We start from the raw sequence: 14,281 nt of genomic DNA, 5'->3' as shown, positions 1-14,281 counted from the left end.
TCACTTTCTTTTAAAAATCTCTTAAATTGCGTGCACTGAGGCGTCTAAGACACTGCACAGCAAACCTTGGTGACAGGCCTTTGAAGGGAGGGGAGAACACTTTTCTTCTCACACCACGGAACTCTCTGGAGTTTTAAATCTTAACAGCATGACACAAAACGGCCAAACACTTTCTTTTTATTAATTGTCAGAGAGAGGGGTACGGAGGCTTTCAAGTGAACTTGAAACTTCCCCAGAATGTATCTCTTCCTCCTGGGCCCCTGTCAGAGCCACCCTCCCGGGACATCAATCTCCCCAGCTGGAAGGTTTTACTCAATTCACTCCCTTCCCCTGGCTTCTGTCCACAAATCTGAAAAAAAAAATTCCCACCAGATCTCACTTCAGTGGGCATGCTGAAGAATTTTGTCCAGAACTTAGGCAGCTCGTGAATCACAGGAGACAATTTTAATGATTCTTAAGAGCGGAGAACTTAGCATACATTTTTTCTTTGTAAAGGGCCCAGTAATAAATATTTTAGACTTTGCAGGTCAGAGGGCCTCTGTTGCAAATACTCAACTGTGCCATTCCAGACTCAAAGCAACAAAGGATAGACCAAAAAAAAAAAAAAGTCTGTGTGTTTCAATAAAACTTTATTTGTAAAAAGAAAGTGAGGAGCCAGGTCCAGGCCACAATCCACACACATTTTAAATAAATTGACATTTGACATGGTGACCACCAAGAGGAAACTGCAGCTCTTGTTTACAACCAACGTGGCACACATCCTTCTCAGGTGTTATGGCACACATCCTTCTCAGGTGTTATGGCACACATCCTTCTCAGGTGATATTTGCATTCTGAGTCCCCTAAAGCTAGTCAGAAAAAGACAGGTGTGCTGCCTCAATACCATTTTCTTTCCCTAAGGCCTTGTCACTCTACTGCCAGTCTTTCCAGGTTAATAAAGTGAAACTTTGTGCTTGATTTCAAAACAGTAGATGCTGCTATTAGAGCTGAAGCCCATCTTCTCTGGAGGATGATCTCACTTGTTTCCACTGTTCCCCAGGAAAATATGCAAGTCTTGTAAATGCAGCCAGGAAGAGCACTGCCTAAGCTCTGACCTGGAGGATGATCGGAAAATTGGGCGCCTGCTGATGGACTCCAAGTATGCCACTCTCACTGCCAGGGTGAAAGGTGGGGATGGCATCCGCATCTATAAGAGGAACCGCATGATCATGACCAACCCCATTGCCACCGGCAAAGACCCCACCTTTGACACCATCACCTATGAGTGGGCTCCCCCAGGAGTCACCCAGAAACTGGTAAGACTTCTACTCAAGTGATTAATTTTCTTCTCTCTTAAGTATGAGCCATGACATGGATTTCTGAAATTCCTTGATGATGTAGGAATAGCTATAGTTTCAGCTCTGCTCCTGAATCAGGTAATGATGAACCAAAGAGAGTCTGGGCCTCATTTTTTCTCACCTACAGAATAGAACAAGATATTCATATGAACTCTTGAGGGCTTTCTGGTTCTATAATGGAGGCATTCACTTATGTTTTAGGCTCCTTACTTCTGAGCTGGGGATTTTTATCATGGTTCTAAGAATGCTCTTTTTTCTCTGCAAGATGTTCATTTCCATATAAAATTATCTAGATCCCTCAACAAGCCTATGGGAAAACAGAGGAAGCATCCTTTCTCCTCAGACACAGAAGGCCATTGATCTTAGATGAAGCAATGAATAGCTCTTAAGTATCTGTGAACTCCACCACCCTGTTAGGCAGATTCCCTTATACAACAAGAAACAAAGAGTGGCTTTTGCAAGTTGTCCAGGTGAAACAGGGGCTTATGGCTGGCCACAAAGGGTGACATCAGTGCAGTGGCAGAGCCAGGACATGCCATGGGATTCAGGCATCCCCTTTACCCTCAGAGCCTAGGTTGTGCAAGCCAGCAAGTGGTGCTCACAAGTCAGTGGAGCACAAGCCATCAAGTCATAAAGAGCTGGCTGAGGGTATCAGGAAGCAGCTGGTGAAAGCTCCGGATTTGCTCCCCATCTAATCAGGGGAAGCCATCGAAGGGCCATGATGAATGCTGCCTTGTAAAACCTCCTGGCTACAAAGACCCCTGTCTGTCCCACAGCTAGCTGGTCTCAGTTTTGGCACAAGTCAACTCTCTTTTCGCTCACCCCTCCTCTCTCTGTTTTCATTACCAAGTGGTCGAGCCTGATTGAATTTTGGAAGTGGGACAAAATCTGGCTGTCCAGCATCCTTCCCTAACAGAACGAAAGCTATAGAACTCTATCAGCCTTCCAGGCTGGTGCTCATCAGCTTGCTTGTGCCTTTGTATCAAGTAATACTGTGCACTGGTCACCAAACTAAGAGTATTTCAACTATAGCCTTGTATTATGTTCCAATGTCTTAGTCACACACTTATTATAGGGAAACAGGCTCAGAGAGAGCCTGCAACTAGGAAGACACCCAGTTGATTTGATTTAGGTAGAGCCAAGCCTTGATCTCAGGCCTCCATGCCCACCCCTGTCAAAGCCTAGGTTTCTTCAACCCCAACCCTAGCTCAGGCCATTAGGACTGGTAAATGGGAGAGGGGGCAAACAAGAGAATTAGTCTATTTGAAAGCAGGCTTCCAAGAAGGGAAAGAAGCTTGAGTGGGCTTTGGCCAGTAGTTTGGAAAGGAGGGGGAAAAGAAAGAAGGAAGAGGAAACCAGTATCTACTGAGCAGTCTGTATATATGTCTTCTGAGTGTCTGCCACTCCCTCTGTGTCACAGTCACTCTGGCTGAGTGTGTCACAGGCCATTTTAAGGGGGGAGCACACCCAGGCTTGTCTCATGCCTCATGATCTGTTCTCACATCCAATGTGACCACTGACATCAGCAGTGATCTGCCTCCCAACAGAGCCCATCATACCTTAGCATCCCACTAAATACAGCACTCTGGGAGCTGTCACCTGGGAGTGACATGTGATAGACATGGAAAAAAAAACCTCTCTTATTGCCCTTAGCTAATAGCAAGAGAAAAATCAGGAAAGAGATGCCTTGGGCTGAGGGTGCATGTCCTGAATCTAGAGCCCAAGTGTGCTGCCCCTTAACTCTCAGCATAGTTGATGTTTATGGATTCTAGAATCTCTGCATCTGAGATGTCCCTGAGAGATGTAAAACAGAACATTCCATTGCCCCCACCCCCAGCAAATTCATAAGTCCTAGTTGAGTCTTTCCAACTAGGCTACCTCTTTCTAAAGATCTGGATAGTGTGACTTTAACCACCTTCCTAGAGGGATACCTAGAAAATGGTCTTACAAAAGCCAGACTGGTGCCAGACATCACTGGGGCCCAGACTTCTAACTCTACTATCTTATTCTATACTGTGTTGGGCCTAGGCTGAGAAGGGTCATGATCGAGCCCTTCATCAAGCATCAATTAGCAATATCTGTCATGAGCATAGATAGAGAAGCAATGGCAAGGCCAGACCTTACAGCCTCACAGCACAAACCAATGGCAAGTGTAACTATACAGGGTTCTTGACAATGCAAAGAAGGAGCCACCACACAGTTGCAACAGGAACACTGACTCCTGAGGAAGGAAAGTTCCCATTCCCCAAGGCCCAATCAAGAACCCCACTTGGAGCTGTACCCATGGGCAATGCAGAGTTGATAATGGGTGCAAAGATAACGAGTGCCAGTGGCTATCAGACTCCTAGCAACGGATGGGGCAGGTACTGAAGGCCAGAGAAACAGACACACCTAAGGGACAGGAGCTCCTGATACCAGGTGACAAGGAAGGAAAGAACTTGAAACCCAAGCTACTGGGCCCAAAGCTGCCACTGCCATATATTATGATTCTAAGGCTTACTTAACTCTGTGCCTCTGTTTCCCAGGTTATCCTTCTTCCTAGGATTCCATGAGAATTAAATAATCAGCTGATATATAAAAGCTTTACTTTATGAAATTCCTGGAAAGTAGTAAAATTCACCATTCTGTGGCCTATTCCCTCTGTTGTTAAACCACTGAAATTGGGGGAACATGGCACCCTAGAGAGAAAAGCAATTTTCACCCCAAGAGATGAATCCTGCACCAAGGCTGCTTCAACAACTGGAATCAGCAAGGTGTTTCAGAAGAGCAAAGCTCTTGGCTCCAGCTTCCCAAACCCCTACTTTGAATAATGGGGCCAAGACATCCCCTGGGCAGCACCTAAAGAGGGTCTGTATGGGTGACTTGACTACACAAAGGTCTGTTCTAATCCATCTCAGGGCTCTGTACCGTGACCTAGTCATGTCTCACTGTCTTCAGATGGTCACTGCCCCTTCCCTGCCAACTCTGATTGCCCCCATGGAGACTGATCTGACCCTGGGACATCTATTTCCACTACGCATAGTAAAGAAACTACCTGTGGGCTCCCTTCCAGGACCTCCCAATCCCCCTTCTGATTGCAATTGGGTATCCCACAAAAGTCTCTTCACTGTTTCCAGATGATTCCTACACACCCAAAGGATTGAGCCTTGGTTCTTGAGGGCTGCCTCTGTAACAGTCATGCTATAATCCATTTGTTATTTCTCAATAACTTAAAAAAAAGCCACTATACTTGTTGCCCCCCAATATTGAGTCAGGAAGAATCCCTTCTCAGATGGGGCACCAGCCATGTGGTGTCCCAGGGGATCTGTTTATCCCGGTACTGTCTAGAGGCTCTTGGCCTCCCTGGCTAGGTAGAGTCTTTTGTCCCCTTTGACCCTCTTCAAGCTGTTAGCTGGAGTGAACCAGCAACTTCTCACTCTCTGTTGTGATTACGGAGGGTGATGAAAGGTTGCCTGGGTCCTCTCCTACTGGTTATGCAGCCTGCTCTGAACTGCAGAGGTCCACAGGGGTCAGGCACCTGGGGAGATGGGTTAGTTGCTGAGTCTGCCCCCCATCATCCCAGGACTCTGGCCACCTTCTGTTTCTGGGAAAGTACTTGAACAGCAACTGGACATATACAGATATGTCCAGAGTTGACCAAAGGTACTATGAGCATTTTTATACCATCAAAGACTCAGATGGGAGGTGGAAGTGGTTCCTGAGATCTAAGACACAGCCAGCAAGTAGGTACCCACCGTCAGATGTCAATCTGACTGAAGGTGGGCACAGAACTCTTGCCTTCCTTAGAATTTACTTAATAAAAAAAACTACCAGGCTTGGGACATACTTAGCCAAGTTTCTTCTCCCATATTGTTCAGCTTCCCGTTGCTGTGGCAACTTATAAAGAGGAAAGGGTATTTGTGCTCCACTTCTGGACCATGTGGGTCTATGTGACACTACATTAGGAACTAATGTTACTAAGAGAGTTGCTCCCTTCACAACAAGGAAGCAAGAAAGGACCAGGGTTTCTTTCTACCCCTTCAAAGGCTTGTCCCTAAGTGACCTATAAGCCCCATTACACTCCACCTCTTTCAAGTGTCCACCATCTCCCAGTAGCACCAAGCAGGAAACCAACCCACTAACACATGAATCTTGGGGGACAGTCAGCACTCACATTGTGGCACCCCTGCTCACGAAGATCAGACAGCAGCTTAAGCTGCTCACTATAGCTTTCAGTAGAAGTTTACCTGTTAATTCCCATAATTCCAAGTGAGTCTAGTTCCAAGTGGTGAGATTCAGGCCAGTTGGGTTCACAGAGGATGGACAGTGGGAGCCAGGCAAGCTGCTTATGAGGGATGGGGGAGAGATGGAAAAGAATCACCCAGGATCAACAACTTGCTTCTAAGTTTCTCATACTATGGCCTTGACCTTTGTCACCCCCATGACTTCCTATCCCTAAGATGCACTAAGCAGAAAGATATCTGGCTATGAAGGAAGCAATAGTTCTCTGTGAACACATTAACATTCAGACAATTACCAGTCACATGGAGAGAGGGTGCTATTGACTTGAGACCCTATGGATTCTACGCTTAGAGGTGCTGACATGTGTTTTAAAATTAATAAACCATGAAATACCATATTCTCATAATGATCTCATTATACTCTTCTAAGAAAAGCAATTTTAAACTAGACTTATTTTTCTTTTAATCAGGAGTTTTGCCCGTGAGGTAAATGAAGTGAAAATGTTCCATTTGGAAGGGAACAATATCCGCACTGCGAAGCCTGTGAATCTAAAACGAGCCTCATTTTCACCAAAAATGAGAATCTGTAGTTATGCCTCAGGCAAGGAAAGACTCATGCAAACCCCTCTAAGGTGTTACCAATAGTCACACACTTCTCCTTCCTGGAACATTCTTGAGTTTTCAAAATCTCAAAGCACAAGGAACTTGCCTCGATTCAGTTTCCCTGCTCGATACTTAGAGTTCCAGCTGATTTATCTCATACATTTGTTCCTTCTGGTGTCTCCTTGATAAGGAGTTATATTAGTCGTTTTCCCTTTGCTGCTGTAACAAAACACATGACAGAAACAGCTTGAGAAGAAGGGCTTATTTTGACTCCCATTTTGAAAGGGAAGAGCCAGCTCATCGCAGTGGGAATCCATGCGATTCCCATGGTGGCAGGAGCAGCTTGTGGCCCTGGCATTGGGAGCATATGACCAGTGATTGCTCATATCTCAGTAGAGCAGGAAGCAGAGAGAGTGAATACTGGAACTGGGAGTAGACTATAAATCTCAAGGCATGACCCCTCAGTCACGTACCACCCAAAGCTTTTACAGCTGCCCAGAATAACACCAGCAGCAAACAACATAGTTTTTAGACACATAAGCCCTGGGAGACATTCTACATTCAAACAGTAACAGTAGCATAAGGGTTTAGACCAACTCTCCACCTCAGTGACTGAGATTTACTGCCAGCATGTAGATTCTTGGGTGCCACAACTGCCCTGATGAACTGGGGACTTGTGCTTGGGAATCTACGTTTTAGTGACTTTTCCAAAAGCTTCTCACACACTGGGTCAGTTAACAAGCATGGCTGATAAGTATAGGAGAAATATCACAGATAGGAAAGTAAAGGGAAAGGAAACTCGGTAGGCAGGCGGTGGAGGCCTGCTCCCGAATCCCAGAGCCTGCAGGGCTTGCATGGTGCTAATTTTTGCATCTGAGAAACATGTTCAGAGTGGGAGGTGAAGGCAGCTGCAGGTTCACAGCTAGCATGCCAAGGATCAGGATTTCAGGCTAAATCCAGAACCTTCATTGGTTTCATTAGAAGTTAAATATATGATACACACACACACACACACACACACCAAAGAGTTGTTCACAGCTTCTAAGTATAGACGATACAACTTTCTCCTTCATGAGCATTTCCATCCTCCATCCTTTATTGTTGCAGAGTCAACAATAAAGCTTATAAACTGTAGGACCAGAGAGAAGACAGTCCCATGCAGGCCCAGGTCAAGTGAGGTCATCCTCTGCATTCCTCTTGCCCTGCTTCTGTAACAGTTTTATCATCCAGTTACTGCTCAGCAAGTAACAACAATGAGCTTTAATGTAGTGATTTTGCTTTGGCAGCACAGGCAAACTTACTTTCCTTATTTTTCTCATTGTTATAGCAAAATACCTACCAAACATAACCTCACAGAGGGAGGGTTTCTTATGTCTCACAGTTTGAGGGCACAGCCCCTCATAGTGAGAAAGTGGTAGCAGCGAGAACTCTAGGTGGCTGGTCACATTGCCTATGCAGTCTCACAGCAGAAAGAGCTAGCCTTCAGCTATTTTTTTTTTATTCACTCTGTGACCCATAGCCCATGGGATAATGCCTTCCACATTCTCGGTAGATCTTCCTTCTTCAGTTAAACCTTCCTAGGAACATTCTCATAGACACACCCCAAATTCTGTTTCCGTGGTGATTCTAAAGCCAGTCAAGCCGTCAATGAATGTTAACCATCTTATTAAATATCGCCATCATTTCTTGTCAGGCAACAAGGCAAATTGATCTTCAATTGAAATGAATAAATAGATACCCTTTCTCTTCTCAGTTGTCATCACCAACTAAAAACCAAAGTCATGTGCCAGGAATGAATGACAAAATAACACAGTCCTCAGCCAGCACTGCCATGCCTAGTCAATGAGCAAATGGCACACACACACACACACACACACACACACACACACACACACACACATCACAGGAAGGAAGGAGGGGGACAAGGAACATGCATTTATGCTTCAATCCCTGCTAAGAGTGTGGATTTAAAAAAAAATCCACATTTTTTTTTGTACTAAGTAGATTGTGTCTTAGCTTCTATAATTATGAGCTACAGCCATGTCACGTCACGTTGTCTCTTCCACTCCATTCCCCTCTAGGGCCTACAGTATATGGAACTCATCCCTAAGGAGAAGCAGCCTGTGACAGGTACTGAGGGTGCCCTCTACCGCCGACGCCAGCTCATGCATCAGCTCCCTATCTATGACCAGGACCCTTCTCGATGTCGTGGACTCGTGGAGAATGAGCTGAAAGCTATGGAAGAATTCGTCAAGCAGTACAAGAGCGATGCCCTTGGGGTGGGTGAGGTGGCCCTCCCAGGGCAGGGAGGCTTGCCCAAGGAAGAAAACAAGACCCAGGAAAAGCCAGAGGGCACAGAGACCACTGCCCCAACCACCAATGGCAGCCTCGGTGACCCATCCAAGGAAGTGGAATATGTGAGTGTCCCTTGTCTCTGGTCTGGCCTGAAGCTGCCCACACTAGGGCTATGCTGTCAGGGTCCCATCTTACCATACTCTCCTCTCATTCATGTGTTTAGTCATGTTCAATGAAAGAGACAGATACTTGTTACTCTGTGTCAGACATTACACATGGAAAATAACACCAGGGCACTGCCTTACAGATAGGATAATAGGCTAGCAAAATGATTCTCAACCTGTGGGTCATGACCCAAAATACTTATATTGAAATTCATAACAGTATTAAAATTACAGTTATGAAGTAGCAATGAAAATAATTTGATGGTTGGGGGTCAGCACAATACAAGAAACTCTATTAAAGGGTTGTGGCATTAGGAAGGTTGAGAATCATGGCCCTAAGAAGATGCCAGCAATGAACAAATGGTCCCAGCTTAGGGAAAAAAGCATCTAGCTTCCCTGTGGGTAGAGAAAGACTCAGAAAATGTGGTAAGGATCAACTGATGTGTGAGGGGGAACTCAGGACTACACAAGCAATAGACTTGGAGCAGGAGCCTTGTACCTTCTTAAAGAATGAGCATTTGCAAAAGCATGAACTAAAAGCTCAAGCAAACAAGGTCCAATTGGCATACTAACAGCAGTCCCATGTGCATGATGGTGTGACAAACTGGGGGAATGGATGACATGAGCCTAGGGAGGCCAGACGTGGTGCGTTTCAAACTGTTCATAGGTCCATCATGACATCATCTCTTGGGTTTCAGGAAATCAAGCAAGGAGAAGTCCCTGCCCCCATATTGGTGGGAAGAGCCCCATGTTGGGCTGAGGACTTGATCTGAAGGGGCAAGCTATGGGTCACAGATATGACATGGTTCCAGCTGTGTAGTTGACAGCTTTCCTTAGCAGCTGTGTGGAAGATACACATACCTGGAACCATTCTGAGAAAGTATAAAAGAGAAGTCAGTGTTTCCGAGGTGAAATTCTCACAGATGGATTTGCCTTAAGCTCTTCCCCAGGCCAAGACTGGAACCATGGGACTGATGGCTACTATGTGTCTACAGAGAGGGCCTTATCCTTACCCTTCATCCAGGTGACCTCTTTAGCCAGTACTAAACATTTGATTATGAAAGTCCCAGCAGTTCTATCCCTCTATTTGCTAGGTCATCATCACTGTGGCCAGATTATCTGACATAAGCAACTTAAGAAAGGAAGGTTTCATTTTGCCTTGGGGTCTCAGAGGGTTTAGTCAGTGGGCTCTATGCACTTGAGCAGGACATCACAGGAGAGGGACCATGGGGGTGGATGGAAAGCATCTGATAGAAAATGGAGAGAGGAAATAGAGGTGGCTAAGGCAAGATAGAGCCTCTAGGTACAGGTCCACTGTGACCTACTTCCCAGATCTAGCTACTAGACCTCATCTCCTACCCTTTATCACCTATTTATTAAACCAAGGCCTTTATTCTGTGATGGTCTTTAGAAGTGCCCTCATAAACACCCCCAGACAAGAACTGTAGTAGTCTCCTGGACAATTCTCAATCCAGATAAATGTATAACCAAGATTAGCCATCATGGCCCTGAGGTATGTCTTATAGGAAAGAGGCTGGCAGTCTCTAGTAAACCAGACAACAACCCACAGAGAGACAGCCCAAGAGCCTGGTTACCCTGCTCTTCCTAACTCTGGGTTCCATACGTAGTTCCCAACTCTACCCCAACCTTGCCACAACTTGGTATTGCCATCCAAGGAGCCACAGTCTCATGCTCTTCTAGCTGAGAATTCCAAGATTTAGGGTTTTTTTTTAACCTTATTATTTAACAGTTTTTGTCCTTGTTTTTATGGGTTGTTTGTTTGTTTGTTTTTAGTTATGTGTGTATGTTGTGTATATATCTGCATGGGTGTGTATATGTGGTACAGCAGGTGTCTGTGGATTCCAGAAGAGGGCATTGGATTCACTGGAACTAGAATTACAGGTGGTTGTGAGCTAACAGCTGTGGGTTCTAGGAACTGAACTAAGGCACTCAGGCACCTCTCCAAGCCCTGTCAGTAAAAGTTAAAAAACTCACTTCTTGGGGTGGATATATATGTCCATCCCAAGACTTTAAAGAGACTGGGATGGATATAGGTATGAGAGACTTTAAAGATAAACTAAATCTGGTTACCATCATAGTTACTAGTTTTATAAGCTGTTCTTCCCACACACCACCCCAATCTTATCCACTATCCACCCTTTAACGGTTGTCTATGCTTGAAGAGTAAGTTTTAAAAAATTCCAACTTGGAAGTGAATCTCTTGTTGTCATTGTGACTTCCCTGAATTGTTACCCCCAAGGGAGAGATGCTGTTTTGAGAAGGTGACTTGTCCTTGACTGGGCCCCACAGATTTGTTCAACATAGGACTGGAACAAAGATGCCTTGAGATTCTGGGTTCTTGTCTGTACTTAACTCTGGGAAATATTTGTGACACTTTGGAAGCATTTAAGTAATTATATTAGCCAGTGAGTGATGTATTCCACAGTCAGAAATGAGCAGAGAATAAGAAAGAAGCTAATGCCTGTGAAAGATGTCGTTCTTTGTCTTTCCCCAACCACGATTTTAACTCACATCTCACTGTGTCATTATGGGGTCACTTCTGTCACTCTCTGTAGATTCTGAGAGCTTCTTCATCTCTGCATCTACAGTGGGTATCTTTGATGTAGACTGTTGGTGGTCAACAAACATGATCCACAAGTAAACCAATGTTCAAGCCAACCTGGGCTCTGGAAGATAGGAACAACTTGGATGGCATCTTGCCTAAGAAGACAGTGACATCCCCTTTCCACATTGCTTAAGCACAGGGATTTACTCAGACCTTCAGGGTCTCTTTAAATTCTCACAGTTGCCTGGCATAGTGATTTCATGAGAGCCATGAGATGTGGACTCTCAGCTGTATACATAGCAGGTAGGTTGTCCAAGATCTCTTTTCCATAATGGTATCCAGAGGATGCTGAGTTAAAGCATCCTCTGGATATTTGGTTCTTGCTATTTGCTCCAGAAGAAAGCATCTAGGTTCTCTGTCTCCTTGAACCAGAAAAAAAAGAATCCCAATGAGGGCAGCTTAGCAGGACAGCAGGCCATAAAGCTGGGTCCCCAGGAGCTGCACTACCAAGTGTGGGCCTGAGTCACTCTCTGAAGCCTATGCATGGATGGATGGATGGCTAGATGGATGGATGACTAGATAGATGGATGACCTCAAAGGAGTCCTACTTTAAAACATACTATGCAGTAATCTCAGTGTTCCTTGTACTGTATTATAGAAACACAAGCATAGAATCTACCACTGTTTTTTTTTTTTATCTCCCTACCATGGACTCCAGCCCTTGACACTGTATCATTGTCCTCTGCCACCCAAGAACTCCCACTGTGGCATATTACATGATGCTATACATTCTTCACTGCCCTCAGAGGCTTGTTAATCTAAGCAGTGTCCTTCCTTTAAAATATAGCAGTAATGACCATTAGGCTGCTGAGTTCTCCCCATCCCCAACATGCCCCTCTCACAGAGTGTCATGCCAGAGCCCTCTGGATAACTCTCAACAACAGGCTGTAATTCAAGGGAATCCCAATACTGGACAAGAACCAGGATGCAGGACACAGATCTGCCCAAACCCCACCTGCCCAATGGCTGCAGGTTTCCTCTAATGAGGATGAGGTTAGTTCATAGACCCCGATGACAGGCTTTGCTTTCATAGTCCAATATGTCAGGCAGACCCGCCAATAGGGCATGTTGACCTAACTCATCAGAAGTACATCTGTCTGCTCGGGCAATGAACTAAGAGGTGTGGCTGTCTGCACTAGCCTCAGAATATAGCAAAAATCACTATCATCACACTGACAGTGGGAGACAAAAGCATGGTAGAAACACTCTCAGCCATGGATCCTTCCGTAAGACCTCTTCATAAGAAAATCTAACACACACACACACACACACACACACACACACACACACATACATATATATATATGCTAAAGTCTGGAGTGAGCCCAGCACTTGGCATCCCTCAAAGCCCAGCCTACTAGAGAATGAAACCCTTTTCTCAGTGTTCTAGAAAGAGCAGAAGGACATCCTACCACAGCCCAAGTATCTCCTCATGGGTCACAGGAGCTTCTCAAGGCTCTGGCCAAGGAGTTGTGAATGCCAGAAACCTGTGCTATACCCCACCAAAGCGCCTCACTCTCTCTTCAAGCCCTTCATTTTTCTCTCCTGAATAGGATTTATGGATGCCTGTACAATGCATGCTCTGACTGCAGACAGTTACCCAGGCAGTTTCCATGCTTTTGGAGAGCTCAGTGGATGTTCACTTGGAAATTGAATATACAGGATTCCGAGGCATGTCACTGTGCCCAGGCATTTCCGCCTTTCCACCACCCCACACTTGAAACTCAAGGAAGGGGACAGAATGCCAGAACAGAGCATAAAATGTACTCTCTTGGCTCTCTAAAGCTAAACATTCTTACCATATGCCCCCCAGCACTCCCACTTCCCCATGCCTCTTCCTCAGGTCAGGTGATCTGAGAGTCAGGGAAGAGGAGTGTGTGGAGGCTTCCTGCAATCTTGAGAATGCATTCACAAGATCCTATGACACCCAATGGGATGCTAACTCTTTTTCCCCCACCTCCCCACAAAAATGCAAAGGGAGGTAGAGGTGGCCTTGGGCTCCACCCTCCTCCATAGGAGGGTCTCTCAGATGGAAACTTACAGCCACTGGCAGCTCTAGCTGAGGCCCGTCCCATAAGGGACATATTTGTGGGCAAGGGACTTCCAAGTTTTTGTCGGAGCAGATGTTTGGCTTGTGGGCTGTGCAGGCTGGCTGCCTTTCCTGCCAGCCCTATGTGGGGACTCAAAGCTGCCTCAGCCCCTCTGTTAGCCACCCTCTTTTGAGCAGGAGTAAAGGTATAAAGACCAGTGAGGAACCACCCAGTCACAGCCAACCCTGGTCCTTTCACCTCCCTGACCAAGGTGCGCATGAGTGGGAACTTGGGAGCAGCCCTCAGTCACCATGGTAACCAAGCTCCTCGGCTTATGCCTTCTTCCTTCTCAGTGGGGATATTTTAATGACATTTAAAAAGATCATTTTTCCAAAGGAAAAAAATCCCTTTATCCCACTTTTTACACTATAAATACTTTCCCATGTGAACATGTGACTTCTACAGTTATTTTTTTCCTTCTTCTAAGTGGGCTGCATAATATTCCATTGACTAAAACAGCCAATGGAAGGCTATTTTCAATAAAGGACAGAGGGTGAATATATAAAAGGTGGCAACCCCTGTCACCTCTCCTCAACACAGTCCCTGTATCATGCGGTTATAAGCTCTATCTAAACAAGGGCTTGGCTGTGAGCCAATAAAACTTTATTTACAAAAATGAAGGGGAGTAGGCAGGAGTTGATCCATGGAGAAATGTAGTTTGCTGACCCCAGAGCCAGAAAAAAAAAAACAACTATATTCAGCTTTTTTCTAATGATTTGAGTTTCATCCTTTTAATTTTTTTCTTTCACTTTTCGCTTTGATAGGTTAAAAGGTGATGTTGATTGTCATGTTGGTGTTAGTGATAGTGTTGGTGATGATGGTGGGAGATAGCCATCATAACAGATGATGTTGGTGTAGATGATGATGGTGATGATCATAGTAATGGTAGTGATAATGGTACCAGTGATGATGATGGGGGTGATGGGGATGGTCCTAGTGATAATGG

At 45.3% G+C, this 14,281-nt stretch overlaps 1 protein-coding gene across 1 annotated transcript in view; it reads left to right on the top strand.

The window, feature by feature from the left end:
- Window positions 1-14,281, top strand: part of Lmcd1 (LIM and cysteine rich domains 1) — a 58,260-nt gene that overhangs the window by 36,313 nt on the left and 7,666 nt on the right. Inside the window, exons 3-4 of the mRNA XM_028788677.1 lie at window positions 1,040-1,295; window positions 8,242-8,577. Coding sequence (XP_028644510.1) covers window positions 1,040-1,295; window positions 8,242-8,577 — 592 coding nt within the window. The remainder of the gene's footprint in view (window positions 1-1,039; window positions 1,296-8,241; window positions 8,578-14,281) is intronic.

The sequence above is a fragment of the Grammomys surdaster genome, unplaced genomic scaffold (genome assembly GCF_004785775.1).
Source record: "Grammomys surdaster isolate TR1022 unplaced genomic scaffold, NIH_TR_1.0 125756, whole genome shotgun sequence".
NCBI lineage: Eukaryota > Metazoa > Chordata > Mammalia > Rodentia > Muridae > Grammomys > Grammomys surdaster.
This window is presented reverse-complemented; position numbering and strand designations above follow the sequence as displayed.